This window comes from Neophocaena asiaeorientalis, unplaced genomic scaffold (assembly GCF_003031525.2).
Source record: "Neophocaena asiaeorientalis asiaeorientalis breed wild unplaced genomic scaffold, Neophocaena_asiaeorientalis_V1.1 scaffold7, whole genome shotgun sequence".
In the NCBI taxonomy this organism is placed as follows: Eukaryota; Metazoa; Chordata; class Mammalia; order Artiodactyla; family Phocoenidae; genus Neophocaena; species Neophocaena asiaeorientalis.
In genome coordinates, this window is record NW_020185337.1 from 3,874,952 (window position 1) to 3,893,802 (window position 18,851).

The 18,851-nt window shown below is 38.9% G+C and overlaps 1 protein-coding gene across 1 annotated transcript in view; it reads right to left on the reverse strand.

Moving 5' to 3' along the window:
* Positions 1–347: 347 nt before the first annotated feature.
* The window catches only part of HHIP (hedgehog interacting protein), an 89,684-nt gene continuing 71,180 nt past the window's right edge, over positions 348–18,851 (reverse strand). The window contains exons 12-13 of the mRNA XM_024736154.1: positions 4,970–5,118; positions 348–1,195 (exon numbers count right to left, since the gene is read on the reverse strand). Coding sequence (XP_024591922.1) covers positions 1,002–1,195; positions 4,970–5,118 — 343 coding nt within the window. The 3' untranslated portion in view covers positions 348–1,001. The remainder of the gene's footprint in view (positions 1,196–4,969; positions 5,119–18,851) is intronic.

The window sequence follows — 18,851 nt, forward strand, 5'->3', positions numbered from 1 at the left end:
AGTCTTGCTATGGTGAAAAGCACTTTACAAATGTTTAATGCTGGAATTTTATAAGGAGTGGCTGTTTTCTTGCTTTTTCATCCGTCGGTAATGATTACATGTTGGCACAAGGATACATTGCTAGATTAGATCCTCAGCACATTAAAGACTGTTTGCTTTCTCACTCCCCTTCTTTCCAATTAAGTTGGTGAAAAATGTAACTTTAGTATTTTACAGGACAGGGTAAAGGTGTTTCATCTAGGTGATGTCTATATTATAAAAATAAAATAAAAAATATAAATATGTAACACAAACCCAGTGCCTATTGTTAAATAAACTATACAATAAAAGCAGACCTTTTAGGAAGATTGGTTTTAGACTTTGCCATTATGATTTAATTTGAAAACAATCTTGAAATTAAGCTAGAGTAACCAGATTTCTCTGCCAATAAAAAGGTAAGTGCGTTAACATTCTGCAATTGGATACATTGATAAAAATGAAGATTACAATTTTATATCAAGTTGCCCTCTTAGCGATTCATCAGGGAGCTCTGAAACATTCTCTCATATTATAGTCCTTTAATATAAAAATATGGCCTTTTAAAATTCAATCCATCAGATTGCACAGTAATGTTTTAAAACTCCATTGAAGTTGACTTTAGTGATTACAGACAGAAAATTCCTGGGAAGGCAAATAATCTCTTCTGGTGACATAAAAATTCTGTTATCAATTTACAATGGAATTTCTGGGGAAATTACTCCGCACAAGGAAATATATATTTAAAAAACCCATCTGTTACACAACCACACTCACGGGGGTTGTGAGTGTGTGTGCGTATGTGCATATGTGAACAAACGTGCCTATATACACACACAGGGTCTGCACATTTCTGGAAATGACTTTTAAATTAATCAAAGAAAATGAAATCACAGGAGTGTGTAGCAGGATAACAGTCGTTCTTTTTAATGACAGGATAAAAAATAAATGCCCATCGGAAAGGAATAGTCAAACAGTCCCAGAAACTATACAATGTAACTTGTTAGATCCAGCAAATAAGATGTCATGTCAATGATCTGATCAAGAATACCTGCCCTGGTCTCTCTGCGGAGGTTTCTGTCCACTTGTTCACACTGAGGACCAAGATATCCTTTTTTACAGAGGCACTTGTTGGGTCTAACACAGACACCGCCGTGGCGACACGCTGGCTCACATTTCGCTGGGAGAAAAAAAAAGAGCAATAAAATCACACTCCATTCTGTAAGTCGGAAACAGCACCGAGTATGAGGCCAATAAATATCTGACGAGTGAGGGAACGGAGGGAAAGGAGGGGGAAGCCAGTCCCAAAATGATCCCAAAGTTAATAAGTACAAAGGAAGAAGGCTTTCAGACTTCTAGTTATTTGGGGGCCAGAACACAACAGACAGTGGGAGACATTTCGAGAGAAGCGGATCCTCCAGATCATGGGAAACAATTTCAATCCCTTGCAGAACTGACTTTATGTAAAACGAGGATTTCAGTTCTTTAAAACCTCTGCCTCCCTAGGGCATCTCCAACACAGGGCCTGCCAAGTACCGCTCTGTTTCCGTCCCTCTGGGGTAGGACCTCACAGTGGGAAGGGCGCGGCCGGAGAGAAAGGCCCAGTGGCTGGAGCATCACCAATGTAACATCAAGAAATGGGCAGTTTTTTGGGCTTCCCTTGTGGTGCAGTGGTTAAGAATCCGCCTGCCAATGCAGGGGGCATGGGTTCGAGCCCTGGTCCGGGAGGATCCCACATGCTGCGGAGCAGCTGGGCCCGTGCGCCACGGCTGCTGAGCCTGCACTCTGGAGCCTGCGAGCCACAGCTGCTAAGCCCACGTGCCACAACTGCTGAGGCCTGCGTTCCTGAAGCCTGTGCTCCGCAACGGGAGAGGCCACCGAGATCGGAGGCCTGTGCACCGCGGCAGGGAGTGACCCCCGCTTGCCGCAACTGGAGAGGGCCCTCCTGCAGCAGCGAAGATCCAATGCAGCCAAAAATAAATATGTAAATTAATTAATTAAAAAAAAAAACCACTAGAGTTTAAAAAAAAAGAAAAGAAATGGTCAGTTTTTGATTTTGGTTGGAGGGAGGATCCACCACGTGGATTCCCTTGGATTCCTCCCTTTCCTTGTTCCCAGGGGGTGTAGTGCATATGCCCCTTTCTGATTACACCCTGAAGCCCCTTCTTGGGGTCAGTGCAGTTGCCCAGAGAAAGACGTTCTGAGCAATCCTTTACAGGGCTGCTCTACAGAGCAGGATTGCTTCAGAAAAGAATGTTTACCACTATAATATAGGTAGGGAATGTAAAGATTTATTGCTAAAATGAGATGGAGCATAAAATTGGGTATATAACTTAATTGTCTCTTACTGATAGGATGAATCTGAGGTGTGCAGCCACTGTAGACAGAATCAAATTCCTTGAATACATGTCCTTATACTTTTACGGGACAGAGTTATTTTAACCTTTTCCAGGGCGTTAATCAAAATCCAGGGGTCTGTGGCTGATATATGGGAAAGAAAGAACAGGGAGAAAATAGACCAAAATAGTCTTTTAAATTTGTGGGAGATGAGCAAACTCTGTGAGTATGTGAATAAAGTTCTTACTTGGGTCAAAAGTTCTTACTTGGGTCAAAAATACCACAAATATATTACTTTAATAAAACGGTTCTGGTTTCTCTTATATATTCAAAGTATTCATTTGATTTAGTGGAAAGATTAAAGTACTTTATGACGGCCGTCCCAACCTTTTTGGCACCAGGGACCAGTTTCGTGGAAGGCAATTTTTCACAGACCGGGGGTGGGGGGAGGGGGGATGGTTTGGGGATGATTCAAGTGCCTTACATCTATTGTGCATTTTATTTCTATTGTTATTACATTGTAATACATGATGAAATAATTATACAACTCACCCTAATGCAGAATCAGTGGGAGCCCTGGGCTTGTTTTCACTTGCCACTCACTGATAGGGTTTTTTTTTTTTTTCGGTACGCGGGCCTCTCACTGCTGTGGCCTCTCCCGTTGTGGAGCACAGGCTCCGGACGCGCAGGCTCAGCGGCCGTGGCTCACGGGCCCAGCCGCTCCGCGGCACGTGGGATCCTCCCGGACCGGGGCACGAACCCACGTCCCCTGCATCGGCAGGCAGACTCTCAACCACTGCGCCACCAGGGAAGCCCACTGATAGCGTTTTGACATGAGTCTGCAAGCAATTGATTTATTATGGTCTCTGTGCAGTCAAACCTCTCTGCTGATGATAATCTGTATTTGCAGCCGCTCCCCAGCGCTAGCATCACCCCCTCAGCCCCACCTCAGATCACCAGGCATTAGATCCTCATAAGGAGCGTGCAACCTACATCCCTCGCATGCACGGTTCACAGTAGGGTTCACGCTCCTACGTGAATCTAATGCCGCCGCTGATCTGACAGGAGGTGGAGCTCAGGCGGTAATACGAGCGATGGGGAGCGGCTGTAAACACAGATGAAGCGTCTCTCGCTCACCCGCCGCTCACCTCCTACTGTGTGGCCTGGTTCCTAACAGGCCACAGACCGGTACCGGTACCAGTCTGTGGCCCGGAGGGTGGGGACCCCTGCTTATAAACTTTCATTTATATCATATATCATTATTAATATCTATTATGGTATGTATTAAGCTGCCTAGATTCAAAATTATGTTTACCCTCAGTTTAACATACTTTACTAGCAGGCACTCAATAAATATTTGTTATCTGATGACTTGAGGTGACTTAAAAGGTTAGACAAAATATACGTAAGGAATAAGACAGAATGGACACCCCGTAAAAGCAGAGAGAGTAGATATTGTCAAGCATAGAAGGAAGCAGAAGGAAGATATATCATCAGGAATTAGAATATTATTGCATTTAAACACTGATTCTCATTTTTTGGCCAACTAATGAAAAATGGGTCAATAGAATGTAAGCATTTTAAAAAAATAATGTAATTACTTAATTTCTATTGAGTTTCCGTTATGATAGCTTTTTCCTAGATATGTAACCATGATATCAATCAATCACGTAATATTATTAGCGCTGAAGCAATTTAAGCTTAAAATGGATACTGTCTCTGTGACTTTAAATGTCTACTTTATTTGAGGTAAACGAGGTATGGTTGTAATCTTTTGAAACGAATACATGTTTAGAGTAAAGAAAGAAGGCATTTATGAATTAAGGATACTGTTAAATATTAATATGGGACTTGAATTTTCTTTGGCAAGAGATACTTTAATATTTGAAATAGCAGAGATCAAAATCTTTTGCAAGTAATATGTATATGCCGGTTGTTGAAAACATACTTTCAGTATACACATCTTAAACTCTAGGTACCTAAATTAATCTAATTGTCTTACTTCACACCAAGTAGAATTTAAACGCGATTATATGTATCTGCGGAAGTCGCAAGTTAAAGGATAGAATAACCTTGGAATGAATCTCTTGCTCTCTGAGCAGCTGCACACCCACCTGATGGTCCACAAGGCAGTGGAAAAAGAATGGAAAAATCTCATTATATGCCTCTAGATAACTGCATTTTCCCCTTTTCTATAAAAACACCCACTGAAAACCCCTGTTTTTAGCACGCTGCGGCAAGAAAGCAAGCAGCAAATTTAGGGAGGGCCTTTACGGAGTGTCTGGAAAATGCTGGCACTCAGAAAGGGGCTTTGCAAGCACCAGGTCATTGGCTGGTGTGAAAGTTCAAACCCGGGACTGAGAGTCCACAGGGATGATCTAGTTGGGCTGTTTTCATGTGTGACTTTGCGAAAGAACTCGATGATGTTTATGATTAACTTATATACGTGAACTGTTTCCATTAGGAAAATGGCAACGATTTCAGGTGCAAGTTCAGAAACAGACTGAGCATTGCTATTGTAAACGGCTACAGTTTTGAACACTAGGTCATTCTAGAGGAAGTAACTAACGTTAAGTTCTTGCAGGCCCGAACTCCCCAGAACAGAAGGAAAACTAACCGACTCTACACCAGTCTCCTTCCCATCCGGGACTGCAGCAGCACTTTCCAGTGGGCGCGCAGTAGCCGTTCCGACAGAGCCGGCAGCACTCAGAGGTCAGGGTCTGGGCAGGCTGGACCGTGGCCCTGCATTCCTCAGGCATCAGAGGTCTGCATCAAAAGACAACCGTCAAAAGTGCATTTTGGTTGCAAATCAATATTGGAATGAAATCTAGTGATTTCGTAGCTTGCAGAGCACGTCTCTTGCTTTCCAAAGAGACCTTTCTTTTACGCTACTCAGACAGAAAGGTCGACAACTTTCTAAGAGGAGAAAATACACACCCATGAGGAAACAAACTAATCAGTTTTGAACCAAAAGGAACAAATCAAACATGGTAAGAAACTTTATCATGATCAAAATTCATTGATTAAAAATGTAATTACGTTACATCAATATTTTGGTAGCTAAGAATTCCTAGCAATTACAATTTAAAAAATAAAGATGAATAGATATTTTAAAGCTTTTTTTTTTCCCCTCAAAACGCCAAAAGTTTTTAGGAATAGCACCTGAGATAGGTTTCACTTGTTATTGGCATATTTGGCAACATCACGAGGCTGAAGGCATTCATCAGAATGAACAGTTGTAGCCTAAAAAACTTGGGAATCATTTTTTATTTCATTTTTACATTTCTTTCGAAATACTTTTTCCAGAATGACTGTTCTTAAAAGGACGTCATAACACATATGTGTGTTTACTACTGACTCAAAGTTTAAACTCTTTATGCAAAGAATGATCTACATAGAGAGATTTTATATACATACATGTATATACGTACATACATATTTTTATAATTTGATTTTGTCCCGCTATGAAGAAAAAGAATGCTAATAGTAGCAAACAAAAACATCTTATCTGTCATGTTAAAAGTCATAGACTTTGTTTTAATTGCTCTACAATTGCCATCATTTAGAGAGGGACCAAGATGCCTGCTTGGTTTTTGAATAAGAGGGTGTCTTTCAAGTTGTTTCACGCTGGAATCATGATCACACCTGCTCATTACCTAATCTTTGGGGAAACATGTGCAGTGGTACTTTGCTATCAGTCACTGCTACCTGTGCCTCAGTGTGGTGAGAAAGCTCTTTTCAGTGAAGGAATGTAAGTAAACACTTCATCACAGTCAAATCACCACCAGGAGGATGGGCAAATCAGTTGGAGTCCTTAAGTACCATAACAAAGAAGGTGATAATTATAGGTCAGAACGACCACAGAGGTGAATGATATAGCTTTCCGAGAGAAGCAAATAATTAGGCCCTGCAGACTCAGTTTTCTTGAGACAGGTTATCTTGTTATGCCCCTGTAGCAATATGAACAGTGATAATAATTTGGAGCTTGGCCTCAGGCTGTTTCTACAATGACTCAAAACCATATTTAAAATATCTAATGACTTCTTTAGTTCCTCTCTCCAATAAGATCCCATTCTCTGTTGAAAGCATTGTTTGGGATTGACATGTACACACTATGATATTTGAAATAGATAACCAACAGGGACCTACTGTATAGCACAGGGAACTCTGCTCAATATTCTGTGATAACCTAAATGGGAAAAGAATTTGAAAAAAAATAGATACACGTATATGCATAACTGAATCACTTTGCTGTACACCCGAAACTAACGTACGTTGTTGATCAACCATACTCCAATATAAGATAAAAACTGAAAGAAATAAAAGTATTGTTTTGCAGCTAACGTGACAATTCAGAAAACTCCCTTAAATCTATTCAACCTCTTATTTAAATCTAGAAATGGTCAGCTTATGTGAAAGGTACTTAAGGCATTCCATATTTCCATCAAGTAGCTCCTATGTGCCCCCAAGGGAGTCTTTCTGAGAGTAATGGTAGAGTGTGATAAGGTGAAGATGTTCAACAGATATGCCAAGGAAAGTGAGGGCATTACCTTGGCCTTCTTATTGTTGAATAGCCCAAGTCTGCCTATTTCTTCCTCATATAAAATTCTTATTTTGTTTGTGAGACGACGGTGGCATTTGTGACCATCAGGAGAGCAGTTTCTCGGTAGCCATGATGCTCTTCTGAGTCACAGGCCACCACCATTTACTGAGTGATAATCGGTAAACAGGTATTGTTTCCATTTTACAGGTAACTGAGATTCTGTTTACCCAATTCTATTTGTTACTCACTCGTTCACGCTCTTTCTGATTCATTCAAGAAAAGAGGCCCGGAAGCAAAGTGTGTCAAGGATATGTTACGTGTTATATGCAATGTAAAAAAGGCAGGCACATAGCTCACATGCCACTTGATGATATGGTTCATGCCTGAGCAGATGAATCTAAAGAGGAGAAGACACCATGTGGACTAAGAACGTAGGTGACTTCGATCAAACAACTACCACCGGAAGGTGTTGCCTGTTTGAGGCAAAGTGTAGGGGCATTGATTCATGTGCACTGGGAACGGATAAGGGGGTATGACGAATAGAGATTCTCTGTGGAAGTTCAGTTCTTCAGGGCAGGGTATCTGATCCTTTTCTCTGGATGATCCTCCAATTAGGCACTTTGTCTGATTTTCACCCAACATTCAAATGTGTGGAAACTCAGATTATGGAGGGAATTCTAAGTTGTTGTTTTTTTTGCCTAGGGTTGAGCAGACGCTTATCTATCGGTGGATGTGACTGCTTCATGCTTGGGCTTGTTTAGCTTATATAAAACTGTGTGGCTGTCATATATAAACCTTACGATGGCCTTAAATTTTTATTTAATTACCTAGGAAAATATTTATTTTTTCTTTTATGAAGTTGACAACCAACATTCCTCACTTAGCATGTTAAATAGATCCTCTCTCTGTCTCTGTTATTCTATTGGGGAGCCTTGAATATGAAAATGTACATAAAACATAGCCCATCACCTATAGGACTTCACTTCTCTTAATGAATGAGTAATCTTATTTCCCCTTTCCCTTCCCCATTGAAATAAAAGCTTTCTGAGGGCAAAAACTATATATTCAATCCTCTTCAAGTCTAGTCATTGACTCTGACAGGTACTGTGCTCTTCATGGGGATAAGACAGAAAAAAAACGGGGTCCTAATCTTCTTGGAGACCACTGTGGAGAAGACAGACAAGCAAACACAAAAGTATAAGGCAGTATGATCTTTGCTATGATTCACAGGAATACAGACGAAGGTGCAAGTAATTTAGGATTGAGGGATGTTATAGAAAGATGATATTTAAGCTACCAAAGTATTTTATCTCCTCAACTACTTATAGTCATAGGAGGTAGGAAAATACCACAGGCATTCGATAAATGTTTATTGAATTGAATGCATATAGTAGAAACTTTTTTCAAATCTGGAATATAAATTCCATGAAGACAAATATTCCCCTCTCTTCTCTTGTGTCTTTCCAAGACCCAGAAGAGTGTACAGCACATGGAAGATCCTTCTTAAAAATCTGCTGAATGAATGAAACGAGTGGCATTTTAAAAGGGTGTTTGTTTCTTTAAAATGCTACTGAGTGACGATATTAGGAATATATGGACTATTTAGGGGAGGGATATCATTAAAATCGAATCACTATACTTTTATATCATAAGCATAAAACTAAAAACACTCACTGTATTTCTCTCTATTGGCTAAATTAACTTGTATTAATTACAAGTATTTGTAATTACAAATTACAAATTTGTAATATTGTATTACAAAATTCTTCCAAGGCATAGTTAAATTCATTTTAAATAAAGCATTTTTACACTAATTATAATCATAATAAATAAACAACAGGCTAAGAAGTAAGCATGACATAAAGAGATGGGATTACTTTTCTCCTCCAGCTGGGAATTAAGTCAACATATGAACATTCATTTTTCTAGTAATACATTTGTTAAAGTTTGACAAAGATTTTTGGTGATCCCAACCATCTCTTTCCTCTCCACTCATTCTTTGTTCTAGGGACATTTCTTCTTTCCATTGAAAAGAGTAAGGTTCCTTTACATGGAATGAGGAGAAAGAAAAGGGAATAAAACAAGTAAATTTGAACTTTATTATTATTGTCACCTTGAAATAAACCATCTTGTATATTCCTAATTACTACATATACACACCTAGATGGGATCTCAACAAAAATCTAGGGTATATACTTGTGATAGATGAACTCATTTTTCATTCTTATTTTTATTACACTGGGAAATTGAGCATCTTAATGTAGGCCTAATAAAAATTACTTAAATGGTCTTGCTCTCCTTTTAAACAATTACTTTTTAAACTTTTGGACTCTTAGGTCTACTGAATGAAGTCTGAGATAGCTTTCAAGATAGAAAACTTACCCAAGAGGATATTCAGATTTTTAATAAAGAATATATGGTGCCCATTTGTTGACAGTTATCTCCATAGTTCTCAAACTTAATTTAAATTAGAAAAACACATTTTCTAACCCCTTTACACATGACAAATAATGAAGCACTAAAGGGATAGTGTAGAAAACTGCCCAACATTTTTTAACGTATAAGCATTGTTTTCAGAAACATAAGACATTCTCTTAGAAACCTACGTTGGCTGGTTCTGTGTAGTAGCATAAAGCTTTAGATACTTTCTTGAAATAAAGGAGGAAGTTGAGAAGCCTGATAATTTATAACACACATTATACTGTGATGACTTTTTGTGAACAGCTAAGGCCAACAGCGAATGTCTCTGGGTAGTGGGATTAAAGAATGGTTTTAATTTTATGATACTTCATAAGTGAATGAATCGGTCAATAAATGAGAAGTCTTCTGTGCATTTGCGTGGAAGCACAGGGATAAATTCTGTCTTAGCAGGCCTGATCCTTAGAGTGAGTGTTACAGAACTCGATCTGTTGTGTCCTTTATGAAAAGTAAAGGGGTTCATTCTGAAATTTTTGTTAGGGGTTCAGATTTTAAATGTATGTTATTGTAAAACAAGGTACATCGATCATGAGTAATACTTTTTTTTTTTTTAGTAATACTCTTTTATAAAAATCCTGACTCATTGGAAATTTCAGAAGATGTGCTAATTCTATAGCTTCTCATAGGCAACAGTCTGCTTGAGGTGATTAAGGACGTGATGTAAGAACTGTCTTATTCTTTTTTTTTTTTTTTTTTTTTTTTTTTTTTTTGTCTTGTGGGATCTTAGTTCCCTGATCAGGGATTGAACCCAGGTCCTCAGCAGTGAGAGCTTGCAGTCCTAACCACTGCACCACCAGGGAATTCCCTTATTCCTTTATCCATAGTCACACTGGGACACATGGAAAAGTGTTCCCTTGCAACTGTAACCTTTGCAAAACGATTTTTCTTCCATGCTTTTTCCTATTGTCATGAGGTAGGAAAAACTGATAAATCCAAATCCTCATCACTCAGTGTGGTCCCAGAGCAGCAGCCCCAGCAGGAGGTCGTCTGAAATGCAGACTCTCAGGCTCCCCCCAGACGTACAGAATCAGAATCTGCACTTCGGTCAGTTTGACAAGTGACTCACGTGCAGGTTCAAGTCTGAGAGGCCCCTTTCTTTTTTCTGCGGTACGCGGGCCTCTCACTGTTGTGGCCTCTCCCGCTGCGGAGCACAGGCTCCGGACGCGCAGGCTCAGCGGCCATGGCTCACGGGCCCAGCCGCTCCGCGGCATGTGGGATCTTCCCAGACCGGGGCACGAACCCGCGTCCCCTGCATCGGCAGGCAGACTCTCAACCACTGCGCCACCAGGGAAGCCCCGAGAGGCCCCTTTCTTAATTAGGGCCATGCCCAGCCAAAAGTGGTTAATGGGGCCATGAATAAGTGTCGTCAGGAGCTTCCAAGTACAGAATATTCTGGGATCTTGTGATTGGATGGAGTACGGCCTCTACACGAGGGGGCAGCCTTCCTGTGCCACCACAGAGTCTGTGGTTTCATGGATTTCCTCACTCGGTAAGCATTCGATATACAAGCCATAACCCATAACCACTCATTGTTCCTAAAACCATCACTCAGCACTTTTGCCTCAAAAAAAGTAAGAAAATGGGAAATTTCTCCCATTTGTATAGCTTGAGGCATAGGAATGAGCACTAGTGTAGTAGTGGTATGTCATCTTTTAAATTATTCATTTTAGTGCCTTTCTCCAAGGTCAACATACAAACTACTTTTTCTTTTCTTTTCTTTTTTTTAGTCTGGATAATTTTCTTCAGTTTGGGTGTTCACTAAATGCTTCTTACTCATGTTGACAGTTCTCTTTTCAGGGTCAGTTTACCCATGAGGAGTAGAATTTTGGATTCCGACTACATATAACCATTTTGTAGTACCTGGTAAAACGATAATACATCATACAAATTCAATTTTGCTCTGAGGAGTCTTATACATTCATAATACAATCCTATTCCAGGTTGGAGAACAGAGAAAATGCTTCTGTGTAACCACGCAATATCGGTCTCACAGGACTTCGTGGCTGTAGAGATAGCAACACACATTTCCTAAGAATATTTTTCAAGTACCATTTGAGATATACCAAAAAAGTAATCGTTTTAAGAGCTACTTGCTTTCATTTCATTCTTAAGGAATGCCTTCTTTGACATTATATCATATGTAAGCTGCTTCGAAAAATCTTTTTACATATGTCCTCAGTAACATATATAAAGTGAAGGAAAAGAAAACAAATTCAAGACTACCTCTGAACCTGTATACATTATGGGTCATATTAAACATTTTAAATTTGTACTGTATATTTCTAGAATTCAAATTTAGAATGGGAAAGGCAGTGCTCTATCTTATTTCTCAAACCACTGCATTTCTGTGTTCTGAAATGCGCTGAACAGTGCGGCTGGGCCTCAGCTCTTTTCTCTGTGACTAAGGTTGCCTTCATTTTGAGGTCTGTGATTTAAATGCTGAGAACATGCTCACTCAGAAATAGTGTCGACTGGCTTTAATATGGCAGTTTGGGATTGAGTAGGTGCTAAACTCAAAGAGGACAAAGGTAGTGGCAACTTGGTGGAGCTGTGAGTCGGACCGCCTAGTGTTAATGAAATTATTAGAACGTTCACAAATACCTGCTCAATTTTGTTCTATGGTTAAAGATGCAACCAGAATGAAAGCAGATAATGAAGCCACTTACACTTTCCAGTAATTTCATATTAAACTTTATCCTCACGAGATGGGGCCAACCTTGCTATTCTCAAATTTAGAAGATCAGAACATGGACGAAGATATGAAATAGCTTTCATACAGCTAATTCCAGGTAACCTGGAACTCTTTTCTAGCACAGCTTTCTACTCAACTGGTGCTTTTTAGGAAAAAGGGAGCTAGGCACCTGTGTTTCAGGCCTTATTAATCTTCCCTATCCAAACATCACTACCACTATACACAAGTATCTAAAAGGGTGTGTGGATCGCCTTCATTCAACTTTATCAGCTTACCTCAGTTTATATATTTCCAGGCGAAGATTAGGAAATGAAAAGTTATGTATTTCCTTAAAAGGAAAACCTAGGAGAAATGACGAATGTAACTGGATGATGAGGTTGTCTGCTTTTAGGGAAAAAAGGATAAAGTCCAATTTTATTAAATTGCCTTAGGTGTTTCTTGTATTATGTTTGCAATGTCCTCAATTCAGAAACTGGTCCACTACAATTATTAGAAAAATAGGCATTTGCACTTTAATTCAGTGGACTTGCTCCTGAAAAATCTCGTATTCTACAAAATCGCATACTAAAAATAAGGCTTATGGGAAAAATAGAGTTGGGGCAGACCCCTCGAGATCCATGCAACTTCGTAACTAAAGCACTAGCAAAAATAAAACTTGGTACCTTGGGAGAGGGCAGCCCAGGGAGCAGGTCGGCAGTAGCTGGAGGAGAGATTTGCTCAGGGGAGATTGAAGCACACAAAACCAAAATGGTGATGGACGTGACGCTTTGAACTCAGGAGGGAGTGAAACCTGCAGAGAGCCATGCAAAGCTGGAGGAATGTCTCCTGGGGGAGGGAAACTCATTGCGGACACTTATTTCTCATTTTAACAGTCAACTGAGAAGACGCCTTACTGCCTGTACAGCAGCCGGGCTGAGGCCTTGTTCCCCCTGGTAGAACAGACTGGACCAAGAAGCCAACTCATGGTGAGTTTTACCCATCACCTTCTGGACCATTATCTGGCAACTTGTAATGTACAATGTTCTGGCATAATTTTGTCCCAAAGTGGCAATATTTATCTCAGATAATATTGTTCATGTTTTCGGTAATGTGTGCAATCTCCTGCTTTAAGATAAAAATAAGCTCCTTAGAGGAAAGGACTAAATTCTCACGTATATTCTCCCTCCATAGCACATAATACAATATCTTGAACACAGGAGACAAGCCAAAGATACCTGCAGACTGATTCAATCTCATGTCTTAATCTTGTATAACTGTACTTTGATAGGATAGAAAAATAAAAACTGAAAAATTAGGGTACAATAAAAAGCCAATGCCATTGCTTCCTAATATAAAGAAGGAACAACATTCTGTTCAGAATTTTACGTCTAAAACCAATTTTTTTTAACTTAAAAACTTGATTCATAAGCCATAATTGATAAAAATGTTAGACACTAAATAAGAAATGTCTGCGACTGGGAGAATAGACATTTTAAGTAACACTTTGATTACAACATAATTCAAAAGTCTTAAAGCCTATATAGTATTTTTCTTTTAGAAGCCATCTAAAAAATAAATCTTTTTCCCACTTAAAAAACTGTAGACTACTAGTGTTTTAATTTTGTATTCTATGAAGGCAGAAAATTTAAATATCACTAAATGTTTTAAATGGGAAGTAAAATTTGAAATGATTTTCTGTCCCTTAAAATAGCACAAAAATGTCAGTTTAAATTCGCTTTGAAGACTATTAGGATGACAAATTCACAAATTTTGATGTTACACCTTTTGATTCATTTGTCAATGTTGACAAAAACGAGTCATTTAAGCAACAGATTTTTTTTAGCTCAGCTAAAATGAAGTAGTAAAAAAATGATGCTAAGGTAGTTTTTCTTTTCTTTAAAAAGTATATCTTCCTCTAGAAACCATCTTTTTGCAGATTTGTGTGGCTGTTTTATGCAAGATTAAATCTGCCTTTATCTCGAGAGCTGTAACATCTGATGATGATCCACTGTCACAATAAAAGTAGAAGATATTCAGAAGGTCTAATAATATCAGATTTCCACCACTGTCCCAGGTGGGGGAGAAACACGGGTATTGAAAAGAAATGCTTTTAAGAGGCTCTTAACAAATGAGGCTCTTTTTGAAGAAAATATTTTTAATTATTCATATTCTCCATTTTATGCCTTTTTAACAAATGCCATTTGTAAGTGGCAAATCAATCAAGTTTTCATAGCAATCTGTACAATTACTCTAGGAACTGATATTTCAACATTTAAAATTGATAATTTAAGAAAGACTATAATTAGTATAAAGCAGAAAATTCCCTTGAATGCTGTGGTCATATGTCACATCTTCAGAAAATAGGATATAAACATAAGAAGATTTATAGTATAGACTTTTAAAATAGCATGGTCGTTTAGAGAAAATTTTTTCATAAGTTATGGTATAATATTTTGTGTATATTTTGAAATAGGCGATGGCTCTACATAGCCTTGTATGGAATACCTGAGTATGTTTAAGTGTGTTTGTGTGCGTATATACAGAAACACACAAATCTTGGTAAAATATGAATACAATTCCAGTTACACTTAGGCCGTTACCATATATTATGTATGCATGGTCATCCACTCATTAGAAGTTTTGACTTTGATCTTATCTCATTCTTTTGCAATATATCTTTAAAATTTCAGATGGTATCTGACAGCATAGGAAGGATTAGTTCGCTAAAAATCTTGTGCACTACCACGTAAACTATAATAGCATATTAAGAATAAAATATAAGCTGGCACCTAAGTGTATACTCTTTTTAGTTATTGGAAATGTAGAAAAATTATAGCAAAAATGTGGACCATGCTTCCTTGTCTCTTAGACTTCAAATCCACCATGCTGAATGAATTTTTATAGGGCATATACTTGTCCATGACCTCTAGTGTTAAGAAATTCTGTCATGTTTGAAAACTAGTCCCTCGTCGAGCCTGTGTCCCTGTTAATAGCTGAAAGGTCAATGGAGCTGCTAAACAGTTTGTATTACTGTCAGGGTGGCCATGAAAACACCGCCTGCAGCAAGAGGACTTGGCAGCTGGGTCAACAGGCACTGTGGGGATTTATCAACCTAGGGAGGCCACTTGCATAAAACTTTGACTGATGAATTGGGACTAGACTGGCTTATTGGGCTAAACCTTCTCCATTATGCATGGCTTTCTTTAGGATGGCAGAGCTGCCTGCCGGCTCCCTGAGACATATGCGAAGGATAAACAGAACCAATTTCCTCTCATGAAGTGATTTTTGAGAAGAAAAAAAAAAAGCACACTTCAGCATCCAGTAGACTAAGGAGTAGAATGAAGATATTAAATAAACAAATAAATAAACAAAGAGCAGTAAGTGGGGTCATCACAGGAGGGGCAGGGAGGAGACAGGAGGGCAGTTTTTGATGTTGGTCACACAAGAGTCTGGGGACAGGACATTTCTGCAAAATGACCTCTGAAGCTGGGAATTTGCACTGTTAATTTACAGACCTCTTAAGGGAATGGGTTGTGTGACTTAGGGGTTAACAGATAAGCAGCGTGTTAAAATAGAGTAAGACTGGGTACACAGGAATTAAATCGACATATTTAAGAATGATTTTATTTTACGAACTCCTGGAGAAATAACCCTGGAAACATTTCCAGGTCAGAAAAGGTCATTTAGTTTAAGTCCATCTGAAACAAAAATTAAAGAATCTTTTTCAATAGTGTGAAAATATTTGTGTTCTATAAAATAAAACTAAAGCTTGGAAAGTTCAAACCTCTGTTAGAATTCTTTCATCTCCATCCCTCAGGAGCGTTTGTGTGATCCTGAAAAGATTTAACAAAGACCAAGCCTCTAAGACATGACTTGGATATTCAAAAACTAGGTACTCAGGGCTCTTTAAAACTCCGTGGACACCTTGACCTCAATTTTGAAACTAACACTACCTCCAAAATTGAGAGATCACCCGCAAATAATTCTTGAATGCATGGAATGAACACCAGTGGTACTAAAGAACTGCATATGCTTTAAATACAATATTTAATTATCTTCACAGCGCTCTACAGAAATGTAGCAGAGGCAGAATGATGACCTGTACTTTACTGACAGGCGAAGGAGCACAGTATGGTGCCACAATGCAGCGTCCACACTAAGGAAGATTCAGAGACAAGACCGTTTGACTGCCTATCCTGCCAGGATAGATCCTCATCTTGACAGGCTTCAGATGGCTCTACTAAGTGAGACTGAAATAAGTGTCCAGCTCTTGTCCTCAATGCCTTGACATCTGCTGGCTGAAGCAGCATCCCAGACCAGGGCATGCAGAACCCAGTACTTGAGGCTTTGGGGGACTCAGCAAGCTGAATGATTGACTGTACTGATTCGCCTCTAACTCCACCCTGCCATGAAATGAGACTCTTCCACTTCTGAAGGTATCCCTGTTCTAACAGGGAGGCAAAATTCCTCCCTTTTACGCTTTTCCTTTACAAACTCCTGAGTTCTAGTGAAGCCATAGAGACAGCTGGTTGTATTCTCATAGAATTTTTGTTTTTTTGATTGCAAACAATGGTATTTGTTTTTTTTTATAACAGGTTATCTTGCCATCCTTTTCTGAGAAGGATGCCCACTGTAAATGATTTTAAACTTATGTAAATGATTATGTAACATATAGCCTGAGACCAGATTGCCCTTACAGACTGAGCTGGTAATGCTGGGACCTCGTCTGCCTTTGTCAAAATGACCAAAGAATATTACATATCATTTCAAAACTCCCTCATTTTTCTTATATGTGAGTGTGTGTGTGTAGGAAAAAAGAGAAAAAACATAAATCTTACGGTGTGTAGGCATGTAACGTCCATGATACATAATACAGAATATAAAAATGTTATGATTTGTAGTTATTCTCTTTTAGAGTCATGAGTCAACTGAATGTTTGAAATTCATTCTGAAAACACTCTAACAAGTCTGGGGCTCTTCCACAAGAATACAGTTCATTTAAGATTTTCATTTGAGTTAGGTTTTTTGATGTAACAAGAAAAGTCTGTGTATAATTTTTTTCCGTTGATGAGGCTCTTTCTTCAATTTCTTCCTCAAACAGTTTAGGAAAACAGTTGTGCTCTGAAGCAGACATCCTGAACACAGCTAGGTTAGTAATTAGCTCGTGTTTCCAAAATAATCCCGTTCACATATACTAAGAAGTGTCTGCTTATATAGAACTTCCACTCATCTGGGGAGAACTACTATAATAGCAAACGTTGGCTTCCAAATCGAAACAGCATGAGGCTCCCAACAAATGTTTATGAAAACATTTGTTTTCTTAGAGTCAGTTTAATTTTGAAATGTATGCCTGGGCCTGTGTACAAGGACTGTGTCTCTGGGACTCTGTTAATCCCCCCACCTTCTGAAAACCAAACACACATCTTAACCCTGGCCGCACGCATGACACGACTCACCAGAAACAGACACCATAATGAGAAGTCAGGCCTTTCAGGTATGTCACTCTGAGACCACCCTACGAGAGGAGGCCCCATGATCACAAAGCCAAGGTCCCTCATGGCGGCCCTGGTAATTAGACACTAATAATGGACTGAAGGTGTAAAATTCACCTCAACTCACCACCAACAGACTAAACAATCCAGAGGAAGAGAGAAACATTTCTGTGAGAAGCAGTGAGAATTAATAACACTACCAGAAAGCTTGCGAAAGCACATCAACTTTGACAAATATAATGGAATAACAATGGCTATTTTGAAACTAATGGCAATAGATCTGAGTGAAATCGTAGCCCTCGTTCTGAATCGTTAGAATGCTATTTTATGAATTAACACTGGTTTGACTTTTGTTCTTAATATTGCCACCTTCAACAAGCACCGGAGTGTCTGATGTTTTATTTTCCATTCATTACTTTGCTTCTCACAGAAGGACACTGGTTTCACACTCAAGGAAGAAAAGAACCCTTACAGTGTGTGGATGGGTACTTCTCTTACTGTGAAAGAAAATGTGTACTGTTAAATAGAGAAGGAAAGCTGTCATTATGACTGTGTGATAGATGGGTGTATGTGATACCTTCTATCATAGAGAGACCATTTTTGGTCTCTTTTTGTTCTGCAGCACCAATGTCAACCTATATTTTTCTCAGGAAAGATAGTGTTTTAGGGTATGGAAAAAGAACAAGAATCTCCATTTGTTAGTCAGTGAATTTTTCAGAAAAACATACACAATTTATAACCTACAGATATTTTAAAAGTGGAATTAAATGAATGCTCTTAGTAAACTTTGCAGATTATCGGAATTTTTTCTCCTAAAAGGGACTTGAAATTTGGGAATTTAAATTTGCAAGTGGGCTCATGAAGCTAAGTTAGCATAGAAAGAATTGGAAATTCACAGCACGGCAAAGCTAGGGTCTGACCACTACTGGCGTTCCACAGTAGTCGTTATTTGTGAAGATACCGACGTCCTATAATAATTGTTTCTAAAATTATGGCTAATGTCTATTTGACAGTATATAATTTTAGCAGCTTCTGAGAGTTCTGATTTTATCCATGAAATTAACAACTGACGAATGATGGCTCAGGATAATTTGAAAGTTGTGTGTGTGTTGAAGTTGGGTGGGTGGGTAGAGAAGAGCTGGAGAGGGATCATTATGTTCTCTAAAGGATTAAAACGTTCACATCTTCCTTTTGCCGAAATAAGTAACAAAATATTTCTTCAGTTTTCATTTGTTTAGTCACAGAAGCTGTGAGCATCCAGTTATAAAATGAGGTTCCAATGTTGAGCTGCCGAAATAACTTATCCTGATTACCT